The sequence below is a fragment of the Diceros bicornis genome, chromosome 29 (assembly GCF_020826845.1).
Source record: "Diceros bicornis minor isolate mBicDic1 chromosome 29, mDicBic1.mat.cur, whole genome shotgun sequence".
Classification (NCBI taxonomy): domain Eukaryota; kingdom Metazoa; phylum Chordata; class Mammalia; order Perissodactyla; family Rhinocerotidae; genus Diceros; species Diceros bicornis.
Window position 1 is genome coordinate 14,684,414 of NC_080768.1, and position 13,232 is coordinate 14,697,645.

The 13,232-nt window shown below is 35.6% G+C and overlaps 1 protein-coding gene across 4 annotated transcripts in view; it reads left to right on the top strand.

The window, feature by feature from the left end:
- TENM3 (teneurin transmembrane protein 3) overlaps positions 1-13,232 on the top strand; it is a 598,785-nt gene that overhangs the window by 480,941 nt on the left and 104,612 nt on the right. For all 4 annotated transcript variants that reach the window (XM_058524938.1, XM_058524939.1, XM_058524940.1 and 1 more), the window contains 5 exons: positions 362-576; positions 5,339-5,549; positions 5,975-6,076; positions 6,273-6,467; positions 7,549-7,749. In XM_058524938.1, coding sequence (XP_058380921.1) covers positions 362-576; positions 5,339-5,549; positions 5,975-6,076; positions 6,273-6,467; positions 7,549-7,749 — 924 coding nt within the window. The remainder of the gene's footprint in view (positions 1-361; positions 577-5,338; positions 5,550-5,974; positions 6,077-6,272; positions 6,468-7,548; positions 7,750-13,232) is intronic.

Here is a 13,232-nt window from a genome sequence, read left to right on the forward strand (position 1 = left end):
ACTGATACGTACCAGACTTTCTCTACCAAGAAATAACAAGACATATAATTTGTAAGATAATTATGTTTCAAGTGATCAAGAAAAACTGTAGGTGTGAAAACAGTTTCAGTAATAGGCATACCTAAGGGAAGGCAAAGAATTTTGACTTAAATATGCTAAAGAATGTGCTAAATCAGAATTAGTTGAACAGCAATATCTAACAAAAAAGCTTTTCAAGTGAAAATTAGATGAGAGCATTTCATTTTTCAGAAGACGATGAAATGTCTGAGCATTTGGTGAAAAGAACTTTTTGCAAGGAAAGCTGTTTTGTTTTATTTTGTTTTAATTTTTTATTTTTCTTCAATGGATCTCTTACATTCAGGAAAATTAGGTGGATTTACACAAGAAAATAACACCATAGATTCCGGAGAACTTGATATTGGCCGAAGAGCGATTCAAGAGGTTCCTCCTGGGATCTTCTGGAGATCACAGCTCTTTATTGATCAGCCACAGTTTCTTAAATTCAATATCTCTCTTCAGAAGGATGCATTGATTGGAGTATATGGCCGAAAAGGCTTACCACCTTCCCATACTCAGGTAAAAGTAGGCTTTGTTGTCAATAAAATGAAAACTGCTAGTTTGCATTTTTAAAGTTATTCTATTTCTTAAATTCAGCTGTTTAACTCTTTGACCACTTTTGTATTGATGTTTTACAGTGAAAAGAATTTTGAATGTAGATTACACTTATCTTGAAGTTTTTGAATTAGTGGGAAGAATAGCATTTTCTTCCCGATTTGCTTTAATCATTATTGATTGATTAATATGTACTAAAATTTGTAAGTAACTTAATGCATATTGAATATCATCTGAGCACCTTATAAAACACCATGGATTTTCAAGTGTTTTACAAAGATTCTATGATCATTTCAGATGGTCTTATTCCTTTCGTGTAATAGATGTATCACACTTTCCTCTCAAACATGTATTCATTCTATTGAAAAGGTGTTATATATTTTTTTACTCAATGCCAGATTTACTCAGTAAAGAAATTATGGGGACATAAACATAAATATGGTGACATGAACTTTATCAGCTCAAGCCACGATTCCTCATCTACAAATGATGACCACTGAAATAAAGAGGCAGAGAGCTTTCACTGATAACCAAGGATGAATTCGTTAGTGTGGTACTCAAAACAATTCAAATATCCTTATATTATAGATTCAAAGAACTTTAAAGTCATTTTGCTTGCATGAAAATCACCTCACAATAACAGTCACAGATAGAGAGCCGCTATCAATAATTCCACAGGCTTTTTCATAATCTAATACTGGGTCATGGTGTATAAACTGGAAATTGTCATTTAAAAGAGGTCCCATTATATGTCTAAGAGAAATTATTTAAATTACCTACCATAAAATTGGAGCTTAGACTTTTCCCAAGATCAACTATTGTGTTAGTGAATACAGAAATTCAAAAAATATGATAGATGGTTAATTAAAATTGACAATTGGATGAGCTTAAAGTTATACTTGATAATCAGTTTATTTACCCATGGAATTTCATGCTGGTTTTAATTTGATTGATAAAATGATAACTGGAGGGTTTTCATGTATGCTTTTTTGTATTATGTAATTTTGTGAGAAATGTTCTTTCTATAACCTAAGAATATAAATTATAAAGAAAAACTGATCATATACTAATAAAAAATCATCTTTAAAGAAAGATGAGTAAGAAAATTTGAACATGCTCTCTCTAATGTCATTGTGGATCAGGAAGTTTTCAGATTATAAGTTACATAGTTATGAAATGTTTGAATATCATGCTTTGGTGTATTCGTTTTTTTGATTTAACATTTTTCATATCTAGATTATTAAAGTAAATATGATTAATCCTTACATTTCAAATACTTTTTACTGTGTACCAATGTCCAATTTTAAATTTTAGATTATAATTATGTTTGACTCCAGGTGATGTTATAGGTGACACTGTCTAGGATGTAATAACCAGATTCTCTTAAATGGAAGTGGGCTTCTGTAACTTTTAATTATAGCAGATAGATTGAATTTATAGCATAGTCCAGTGAAATAGGAAAAAATATTTTTTCCATTGGAACCACTTATATGATTAAATTATTTTTGTATAATTCAAGAAATATACCTCTAAGCTAAGCACAACAGTGAGCATGTAACCTATAAAGTAAATTCCAAAAAATAATTTCAGAAAAAAATTGTCTAATGTGTTATATACTTTAAAGGTTTATTTAAAGATTTAAGGTTGACTCTTTGCAAGTTATAATACTATATAAGATTAGGGAAATTAAAGGTGCAGTTTCAGGTTTTCTCATAATTCTTCTGGTATTTAAACACAATATACATGATATCCACTTTTCTTTTCTACCACAATATATGTATTTAAGTAGGTTACGCATTTTCTTAAGCTCCACAGTTATTAGAGTTCCTTAGTCTGGTTTATTCAAGATCAGCAGAGCAAACAACTGTTTCGGAGTTCAGTGTTTAAATATGAAACATGCTATAAAGCCGCCCAAATTGAACATTTCTCTGTTTCTGGGGAACGTTAAATAAATCAACCTGAAATAATTAAAATTGGCCAGCCATTCAGAATAGTCACTTGAGTTTTGAAAGTCTTTGTGACCCTTTATAAAACTGTCCGTTTGATTGTTGCCAAGGAATCAATTGACTTTCTTCTCCCTGATGCCCAATTCATTCTCCTGGACAGTTAGAAGCCTAAGGAAGCAATTTAACGCTCTACAGTTAACAGTGTACCGTATCATTTGAGTGCATTTGCATGAAGCCTGTTTTAGAATGGGAGTAGAAGCCTGGGTTCTAGGCACACACCCCTATCTCTTTTTAACCTTGTGACCTTGAACAAATCACTTAACTTCTCTGCACCTCAGTGTCTATCTGTAAAATGAAAGAGTTGGATTGGATGATCCATAAAATCTCTTCCTCCTCTATATTCCAATGATTTACAGTGAGATGATGCCACCACCAAAAAGTTGATTTTAAAACACAGTTCAGTGTTTATAGATTGAGTTCTCATCATTGTAATAACTGAATTGAGTTAAGCATATGGATAGTCTAACTGTTCAGAAATGAACCACCAAGATGCCTTTATCAAGTTGAACCTTTGTCTTGTGATAGCTTCCCCAAAGTAGGGAGACTGAACTTCATCCTAAAAATAGCACAAGATCCTAAGGCTGGCTCCCACTTAGTACTTATGAATAAGTGTTACAAAACAAAACTCAAGTTAACTCAAGTTTGCCCATAAGTGATTACTTTACACCGTAGGAACAAAGGTTACTAAATATTTATATCCCATATAATTTACTTTTTTTAGAGATGGTTTTAGCATTAAGTACGGAACTTGTCTTTAGGTATTTGAATAACCCTCCTGAAGTTGTGTGTGAAACGCCCCTACAGAAGAGCCTAGAACTGAGTAGATACTCAACAGCTGTCTGCTTACTCCCCTCCACCACCATCATGCCCACCACCCCAGCCTTATTTTATTGTTCATAGTATGATTCAAGTGGTGATTTCTATGATAAAGGTGATGATTATGAGTATGGGTTTGAAAGACCAGTTAAAACTCAACATTGCCTCTCTTTTCAGTTTTTCAGTTACTGTGTTGAATGTCAGAGGAGAAAAATGTTTATATGCAATAGGACCATAAAAAGAAACTTTTTTCTGTCTCTTTGCCATGCTAATACAAATGTTTGAATCTGATGAGAAAATGAATGGCTTATTTGAGATAGGGACACCTTTCAAAAGTGCTGAATTAATTTTCCTCTGATAATTTTGGAATACAATTCCAGTGAAATTTTTGCAGGTCAAATATCCACACCAGTCATTATTTTCATCCTTCTAAGATAGAAATGAAAAAAAATTTTTGAATGCTAATCAGGTTATAGCTTTTTTGTGTATTTCTCTCAGCTGAATGATGTTATAATGCAGTTTTACTACACAAAAAATGCTTTTATATTTAAATAAAAATTTTAATATGTTGGAAACTGAATTAGATATTCTAAATTCTGTCCAATAGTGACAACAGAGGTTTGCAATCAGTATGGTGGCAATGTATTTAACTGTCCTTCTCAGAATACCAACAACTGATTTATTCCAGTTTGATCGTATTAAGGGATTCCTATAATAAACTTTTCCTTAAATAGATCCCTGATGAAATTCCATTTAAGGAATCTATTAGAAAGTAGAATATTGATCATTCACATGTATAGTACTGTAACATTAATGATTAATATATATATAGTACTGTAGTATACTTTCACCGTAAACACATACCTCAGGAGTAAAATGAAACTGGGTAAGAGTATACAGAAGCTCAATCACTCTGCTTTTAAGAAACTGTTATCTAACAACTTTATTAACACTACCTTGGAAAGTCTCTGCAGTGTCTTCCAAATGTGACTATTACCAGTCACATTCCATAGTTTTAATTATCTTTAAATTCTCCAGTTAAATTCTTTTTAGCTACCCAGTGTTCAAGATTAATCTTACTAAAACAAAAATTAAGTTTAATGATGACCGACTTCATAATAATAATGGGGCATATTTACTGTTATTGCCATGCTTTCACAACCCCTCCATTGTTTAATTGTTTAGACTTTTGATCAAAGGTGTGAAGGCATCTTGTTACATGTTTTTAATCTAACCGTAGCTAAGTTAGAAACCCATGGAGTTCTCCATGGTGCTGGGGCTGGTTACATCAGGGTTGCAGGGAGGGTAACATGGGTGGTGGAGACATCCCAAGATCTGGAGCCAAGTGCCCTTGAGTTCACGTACCAGCTCCACCACAACCCTGCCCAAGCTCCTCAGGCTTCCATTTCCTTTGTCTTTAAAGTATAAATATAAATGCCTGCCTAAAAGAGTTGCTATGAGGATCAAAAATAGAGTAAGTATTCACTAGTGGTTGTTACTACATGAGTATTCAGTAGGAGGGGAAGACCTTAAGAGATTATCTAGTGGTCTAACTAAAATAAGGCTGCTGGGTTTGGAATGTTAGATTTATGTTTGTATCCCCAAACTGCCGAAACTCATCAAACTTTCCATCAGTCAGGAGAATTAAATAGATTTGGAAACCATATTGCCCAGTAAGGGAAAACATGATCTGTGAAGCTTACATACAGCAACGGTGTGCAGTAGGTAGTTTTCATCGTCCCTGTAAATGCTCTGCGTGGAAGACCTGTCAATCAGGAACTGTTTTCTAACATTGTATTTATTAGAGCAAAGGAGAAAAGTTTGAAGAAGAAAAGAAAAGAGAGAAGCAGCCGCAACCGTAATATTTCTGACTACTAAGCAGTTTCACTTGTCCTCATCCTCAGTACGACTTTGTCGAGCTCCTGGATGGCAGCAGGTTGATTGCAAGAGAGCAGCGGAACCTGCTTGAGTCCGAAAGAGCCGGGCGCCAGGCGAGATCCATCAGTCTTCACGAGGCTGGCTTCATCCAGTACTTGGATTCCGGAATCTGGCATCTGGCTTTTTATAATGATGGGAAAAATGTGGAGCAGGTGGCTTTTAATACCATTGTTATAGGTAAGAACAGTCTTCAAAGCATCTTTTTCCAGGCTACAGCCTGAACACTGTGTTGAATAGAAATTAAATTGTCTTCACCAATTTTGAGTGATTTTCTAGGGTGTGAAAGCCTGAGGCAAAATGTGAGAGATATTTTTAAATTGTTTACTCGTGAATATGTGACAAACCATGAAGCAGTGGAAGAAAATATTATTTGGAAGTATCTCAGAGGAGGAGAGTGCATCATGAAAACACTTAAAAAATCTGCATTTGAAATGGCAATGCTTTGCTTTACTGCTTGAATACTGTAGTATAAATGGGTCCTTTTTTGGTTATGGAGCAAGCCATCCCTATTTCCTTCAACAAGTGGCTAAAATGATCAAAGAGTTTGCCTTGTGCAAGAGGCAGGCTCTACAACAAGTATTGCTTCTTTCTCTTTTCTTCAGAGTCTGTGGTGGAATGCCCCCGAAATTGCCATGGAAATGGAGAGTGTGTTTCTGGAACTTGCCATTGTTTTCCGGGATTTCTAGGTCCAGATTGTTCAAGAGGTATGCGAGTTAGATTCTTTTCCTAAGCCAATATAAATAAGCTGTAGGAACACGAGTAATTCAGAAAACTACCAGGACAGACAGGAAAGAAAGGAGGAAAAACTGGCCTACCTCTTGTTCCAACGATGTGTCTTTTCTTTCAGGATCTCAACTGAAAAAGTGGCTGTTAATTCTTGTGTCGTGTTTTATTTCACAGCAGCCTGTCCAGTGCTGTGTAGTGGCAATGGGCAGTACTCCAAGGGCCGCTGCCTCTGTTTCAGTGGCTGGAAGGGCACCGAGTGTGACGTGCCGACTACCCAGTGTATTGACCCCCAGTGCGGGGGTCGTGGGATTTGTATCATGGGCTCTTGTGCTTGCAACTCGGGATACAAAGGAGAAAACTGTGAAGAAGGTAAACATGTCAATATTTACAGAAGTCTATTGTTAGCCTCATAAAGAAACAGATTATGTTTGTAATCTTTAGTTTGGCAGATGAATCTTTTTATATGCCTCCTTATGAAAGTAATTTTGATTTCCATATTTATGAAGGCATTGTTCTATTAACATTTAAACTAATATAAAGAACAAAGACCAAAGAGACCCTTTGCCTTTTTTCAGTAGTGTGGATAATTCTTTTTTCTCTCTGAGAAAGTAAGCAAACATTTGTGTCTTGAAACCAACAATGGACTTGATTTTTTTTTGTACAGTCTTCCACATTGATGGCAGCTTCTAAATCTGGAATTTTAGCATCTCTAGATAGACAGAATATTGAATATAATATACTAATGAAAAAAGTATGACATCATGGTTTGTTCCAAAACTGTATATGATGATCATAGTCAAGATGCTATACTGTAAAGTGCAGTTGAATTGTTTTTTCAAAAAGCAGAAAACAGCTATTTCTCTTCTTCAATCAAATTGATTTTATTGATCTGCATACACAAAGTAATGCAATTAAGTCTCTGGAATTAAATTTTCAGGCCATTGACCCTACAAGTGTAAAGTTTTATTGAGTCAAATTGCTAAATTAAATCTCGTCATCTAAAGCACATTAAAGTGAATTACAAAGGATAGAGAGTATGCAACTTATTTATTTCTCAAACAATTTAAGGGTCCCATACAGCTGTCAGTACTCAACGGTTGTGGGTTAGGTCAGCTCATACAGATTTTGTTATAGAGAAGCCAATGCTTATTACTCTCGGATTAGGCAGAACAGAGAGCACTAGTCTTGAATCTCAAGAGCCTATGTGTATAGTTCATGAAAATTACAAATCCTTACAAGAGTCTCAATTACCTAAATGGCATGATTCTTAATGCTTTATTGTATAATTCTTTGTGTTTTCAGAAACAGGTTCTTGAAAATGGTAGATAAATGTTTGAGTATCCAAAATGTTCATATAAATTAGACTAGGATTTAATTCTTTATTTGACATGTACTGTGTATGGTGTCTTGTAGATTTAATCGTAAAATTGTTCTCCTTTCTTTACACTAGCTGACTGCCTCGACCCTGGATGTTCTAATCATGGTGTGTGTATCCATGGGGAATGTCACTGCAATCCAGGATGGGGTGGTAACAATTGTGAAATACTGAAGACCATGTGTCCAGACCAGTGCTCTGGTCATGGAACGTATCTTCAAGAAAGTGGCTCCTGCACTTGTGACCCTAATTGGACTGGCCCAGACTGCTCAAATGGTGAGGTTAATAAATGCAGTTCAATTGAGCGCCTAATATTATTTAGCTAAAGATTAAGATATTTTAATTTTTAAAGCACACTTATTAAATTTAATATAGATTTTATTAAAGTGATTATTTATAGAAGTAAGTATTAAAAGTCATGAAATTTCATTGTCTTATTAAAAAGAAAGAAACAGGCTTAGTCAATTTGTCATTAAAATTTCTCCTTATTGTAAAGAATAATCTTTTGTTTGTGTAAAACATTCAGTCTTCTTAACTCTCAAGGCCTGTGTACAGCTTGGGAATTTAAGCACATTATCTCATAAATAAAGAAGCCTCAATTAAAAAATTATTTGAGGGGCCGGCTGGTGGCACAAGCGGTTAAGTGCGTGCACTCCGCTTCGGCGGCCCAGGGATCACGGGTTCGGATCCCGGGCGTGCACTGATGCACTGCTTGTCACGCCATGCTGTGGCAGCGTCCCATATAAAGTAGAGGAAGATGGGCACAGATGTTAGCTCAGGGCTGATCTTCCTCACAAAAAAGAGGAGGATCAGCATCAGATGTTAGCTCAGGGCTGATCTTCCTCACACAAAAAAAATAAAATTATTTGACAACATAAAGCTAAACATGATCACAATAAAGAGTATACATATATAGATATTATGATGCGTATAATGGTTCAACACTGAGTTTGTAATTATAATAATATGATTATAATAGAAACGGCAAGTAGTAATTTTATTCAATCAGTCAAATTGTCATTGAGCACCAACTCTGTGCAAGGCATTGTGATGGGCCCTGTAGGGATAAAAGAATAATGAATCATTCCTGCCCTCTAGAATAGTGGCCTTCAAATTTTTTGACCGTGACCTAAATGATCTACAGTCCTAAATATGTTTTTACCTTGTGACCTGGTATACATGTACGTTGCATATACTCATGTACCTCAACAAAAGCTTTACAAAGTGATGCTCACTGGTACTTCTTTTCAAGTCTATTCTGTTTTTTTAAATGCTGGTTGCAACCCATGAAATCATTCTGGGATCCACTCATTAGTCACACAGTTTAAAAAGATGCTGTTCTAGTCTAGAAGATTACAGTTTAATTGGGAAGATAAGTTGAACACACATGAAATACTTAGAAACGAATACATTCCAGTTTGACATTTTATTGAGTGTTACGTGGAATAATAGGTGATATGATAAATTCAGTCGACATTCAGAGGAGTGACTGTGCTTTGATACATATTGAAAGTTTTCAAAGAGACTTATGAACATTTCTTGCCTTCTTTTCAAGATTGCAGTTAATGTGGGGGTGGGAGGGGGGACATTTTTTGACTAGAGGAACAGTATTAAAAAGTACTTAAGAGCATGGACTCTGAAATCAGCTGCTTGGGTTCATATCCGATCTCTACTACTTAGTAGCTGTGTAGCCTTAGGCAAATTACTATATGCTTCAGTTTACTCATCTATAAGATGGGTTTAATCATAAGACATTCTTCACAGAGATGTTGGGGGAATTACTTAAATTAATGCTTATAACGTACTTAGTACAATGCCTAGCTCATAATAAATCCTAAATATAGCTGCCACCACCACCACTACTACGATTAGCAAAGATACAACTGTGAGAATATCATTATATACATGAGACAGTGAAGAAAAAGTATTTAGAGTTAAAAATTAGGTTGGGCCCAATTATGGGGGACGCAGTTTAGAAATGACGGTTTAGACAATGGAGAATTCACTAATAATAATGGTGTGCCCACTAATATGATGAGAATAGTGTTTTCAGAGAACTGTCGTATGGATTATATGTCAGAGTGTGACCAACGAGACTGACAACTGGAAGACGGTAGAGAGCTTTCCCAGAAGTGTGAAGTGATGAGAGCGTGAATTAGTTTGGAGCTGGCAGAAATGAAAAGGATGAATCTGAGGGACATTTTAAAGGAAAAATAGACAGGACTTGTGGGAAAACAGAATATAGAAGTTGTTGAGAAGAGCTGAAAGTCTGAAACAAGGGAGACTGGGTTTCGTGTTCATGTCTCTGAATGAGGTAAGTTAGTGGGGAAGGGGTGAGGCTCAGCGAGCAGCCGGCATGTAGGGGAGGCAGTGGGAGGGTAAGTGGGAAATAGAGAAAAGGCTGAATTCTGTTTGGAGACTCAAACCATCTGAGCAAAAATAATAGAAAAGAAGAAGAAGAATGAGAAGAGGGAGGAAAAGAAAAAGTGGAGGAGGAGGGGAAACAGGAAGAAGAGAGAGAGGAAGGAAGAGGAGGAAGAAAGAAAAAGGACAGGTTTTAGTAGCAGTGTTGAGTAAATAGACTTCTGCATAAAGTTTAGATTCAGTGAAGGAGTCTATCCCCTGTTAATCCTGCCCACACTGCGTGATTACCCTCTTCTCTGAACCCCTTGTTTAACAGTAAGTGTTAATTTACTGGAGGGATTCTGGAGCTGACCTGCCTGGCTTCAGATCTTGGACTGGCCACTCCCATCATACAACATCCTGTATGATGTTGGGCAAGTTATTTAACTTCTCTGTGCCTCACTTTCTTTATCTGTAAAATGGGGATAATAATAGTGCTACCTTATACAATTGTCGTAAGGAGTAAATGAGTTAATATATGAAAAGCACTTAGAACGGTGCCTTACACATAGTAAGTACTCAGTGAGTATTAACCATTAATAAAAGTAGCAGTGGGGCGGTGGTAGTCACAGTTATGGTAGTAGAATTCTAAAGGCTGATTGTAGTTTGTCATACTTAATTCCTCATCAATTCAGAGGAGCTTCCACATGACAGTATTGATTGGATATGGTTCCCCAAATGTGAAATTTGTGAAATGCAAGTAATTTCATCTATTAGTATAGCCCAATGCCATAAACCTAAATGAAATCTTCCTAGGTAGCTAATTAACATGCTTATTTTAAGAAAAAAAGACTAGGAATTTTTACAAATCACTCTTTCTTGGCATTTTGAGAAACTTGAGTGACATGCCTGCTCCCCTGTGAATCAAAATCTGCAAGACAGATTTATGTGCCACTCTTCACCTACTGCAAATTGAATCCTGGAGGCCCAAACTAAAGAAAGTTTTATATAGGCTAATTTGTAGTATTGATGAAAAACTTCTGTTGAACCATAAGTAGATGTCCTAGTTAGAGAGACAACATATGAGTTTTCTTTCTTGCTGCCTTCCTTCCTTCCTTCCTTTCTTCTCCCCACCCCTGCCTCCCTCCCTTCCTTCCTTTTTCCTATCCTTTCCTTCCTTCCCTCCTTCCTTCCCTTCCTCCTTCCTTCCTTCCTTCTCTCCTTCCTTCCTTTCCCTCTACCTCCCTTGTCTTTTGGCCATACATTTTTGGAGGCAGACAAGGTTTATAATAAGTGTGTTACTGCTTCACAGAAATATTAGTTGATTCAGATAGCTTGGAGAACCAGAAGCTTTTGTTAGAAAATGCATGACTTCTGGAGCAAATAACATGTATGGGATAAATAAGAGTAAAAACATAAATTGGGGGCTGGATGATAGAGGGCCTTGAACGTCTCGTTAAAGAGATTTAGGAAATCATCACCAACCAACATTTATCAAGCGTGAGTGCGTGGCGTTATTTTAAATAATACATTAACTTGTTTTGTTCTCCATTCTTAAAAATATATTTTATAATAATCAAAATAGGTATTTAGTTTTTTCTGTTGAGTTTTTATTTACATTTTCATCTTCTATACTAAAAAGTACATCTCAAAAAAAAAATCCTTTTAAAGTTTGTGGATTAAACTTGTAATTACTTGTATAGTAAAGCTATTTGGTTCAGGTCTCTTATGCCTCTGTCAGTAAAGTGAGCATAATAATACTAGCTATAAAATAATACTTATTTGAAATACTGTCGTTCTAATTTGTTTCCCACAATTATCTGAGTAGGAAAGGAATACTGAAATAGCCCCTTTCTGTTTCATATAAAGTTATTTAATACATGACCTGAATTATTTTATAAAGGATAGTTTGTAATTGATAGTAAATAGCTCCAAAGGCAATTCAGTTTCTTCATAAAATGATATTGCTTTGAATAGCAAAAAAAAGATATAAATGTTAATTAAAATATGAACTTGGCTGCCAAAATAACAGATTTTGACAGATTTTTTTTCATGCTGATGTAATTATTTTGCTAGTTGAAAATCTAATTTTACTTGTATACAAAATGACTGTTTAGACATAGTAAGTGAAGATCTTCATCCTATTCATCTTTTTATCCCCAGTGGAAAACAGAAACTTAACATATATTAAACTCTCAGTGTATGGAGTTGAATAATGAATACAGTACTCTTCTTTGGAAGAAAGTAATTAAGCACAGAAAAAAACTTTATTAAACTTTGCTATTAGCTGCAAAAAAACAGAAAACTTACTTAGAATTATTAGTAAAGATCTCAAATATGCATATATTCATCCCATGAAAATGTCTGGGTTCATGCGCCTCAAATTTATCCGCATGGTGCACAGCTCTCATTTAAAGTCCACAAATACGTTGTTCATTTACTTTTGTGACTTGAAGTTTACCAGCAGTATAATTCTGAATTTCTGTCTAACTGAATGCTAAAGCAAAACACTTTACCAGCTGGCTCTTTTGTTGTTATGGAATTGACCTTCAGATATCTAAATTCAATAAGGAGTGGATTTTACACCTGAAGAAACATTTGGCTAAGCTGCTAGAAGAGAAGCAATGAATTCTTTCCATCAGAAAGTTTATAAGTTAGGAAGCAACAGAGTTTTCCTCTATCTTCATCAGCAGTTCGTCCATTAATTAGCCCTTCAATTCCACTTCAATTAAATTAACTCTAATTAATAAGTTCATTACAAAGATTGACGCACCTTGCTCAAAGCCAGTGTGCTAAATGCTGATAAACACCTTCACCCTAATGAAAAATTGATTAGCTTGAATAAAAAGGGGCCTCCTAAAGAAACCTCTCCGTTCTGCAGCAGAGTTGACATTCTGTTGCTCTGAAATTAATCAAACCATCTTGGATCTCTTAATCAAACATTTAATTCAAATGAGATAGAAAACGTGGCCTAAAAAAGCACATGCCACTCTCTTCCAGTTAATAGTCCCAGCTGTTGTTTATAAGAAATGTTACAACAGTAGGGCCTTGATAGGGTGTTTAAAGTTTTCCACACCGTGAGGCAGAGAATTGTGGAGTTTGAGAAATGTCATTTGGGCAATGAATGCGGGGAATAGGAGCATGTGACTACATCAACAGTTACTATTTTTTAATTTAAAAATAAGGCTGTAGTCCCTTTTCTGTTTCTTAAAAATGATTTTAGGGCCAGCCGCAGTGGCTTAGTGGTTAAGTTCAGCGCGCTCCACTTCGGCAGCCCAGGTTCAGTTTCCGCTTGTGGACCTACACCATTCATCTGTCAGCGCCCGTGCTGTGGCGGTGGCTCACATAAAAAGGAGGGAAAAAAAGAGGAAGATTGGTAATGGATGTTAGCTCAGGGCAAATCTTTCTCAGCGAAA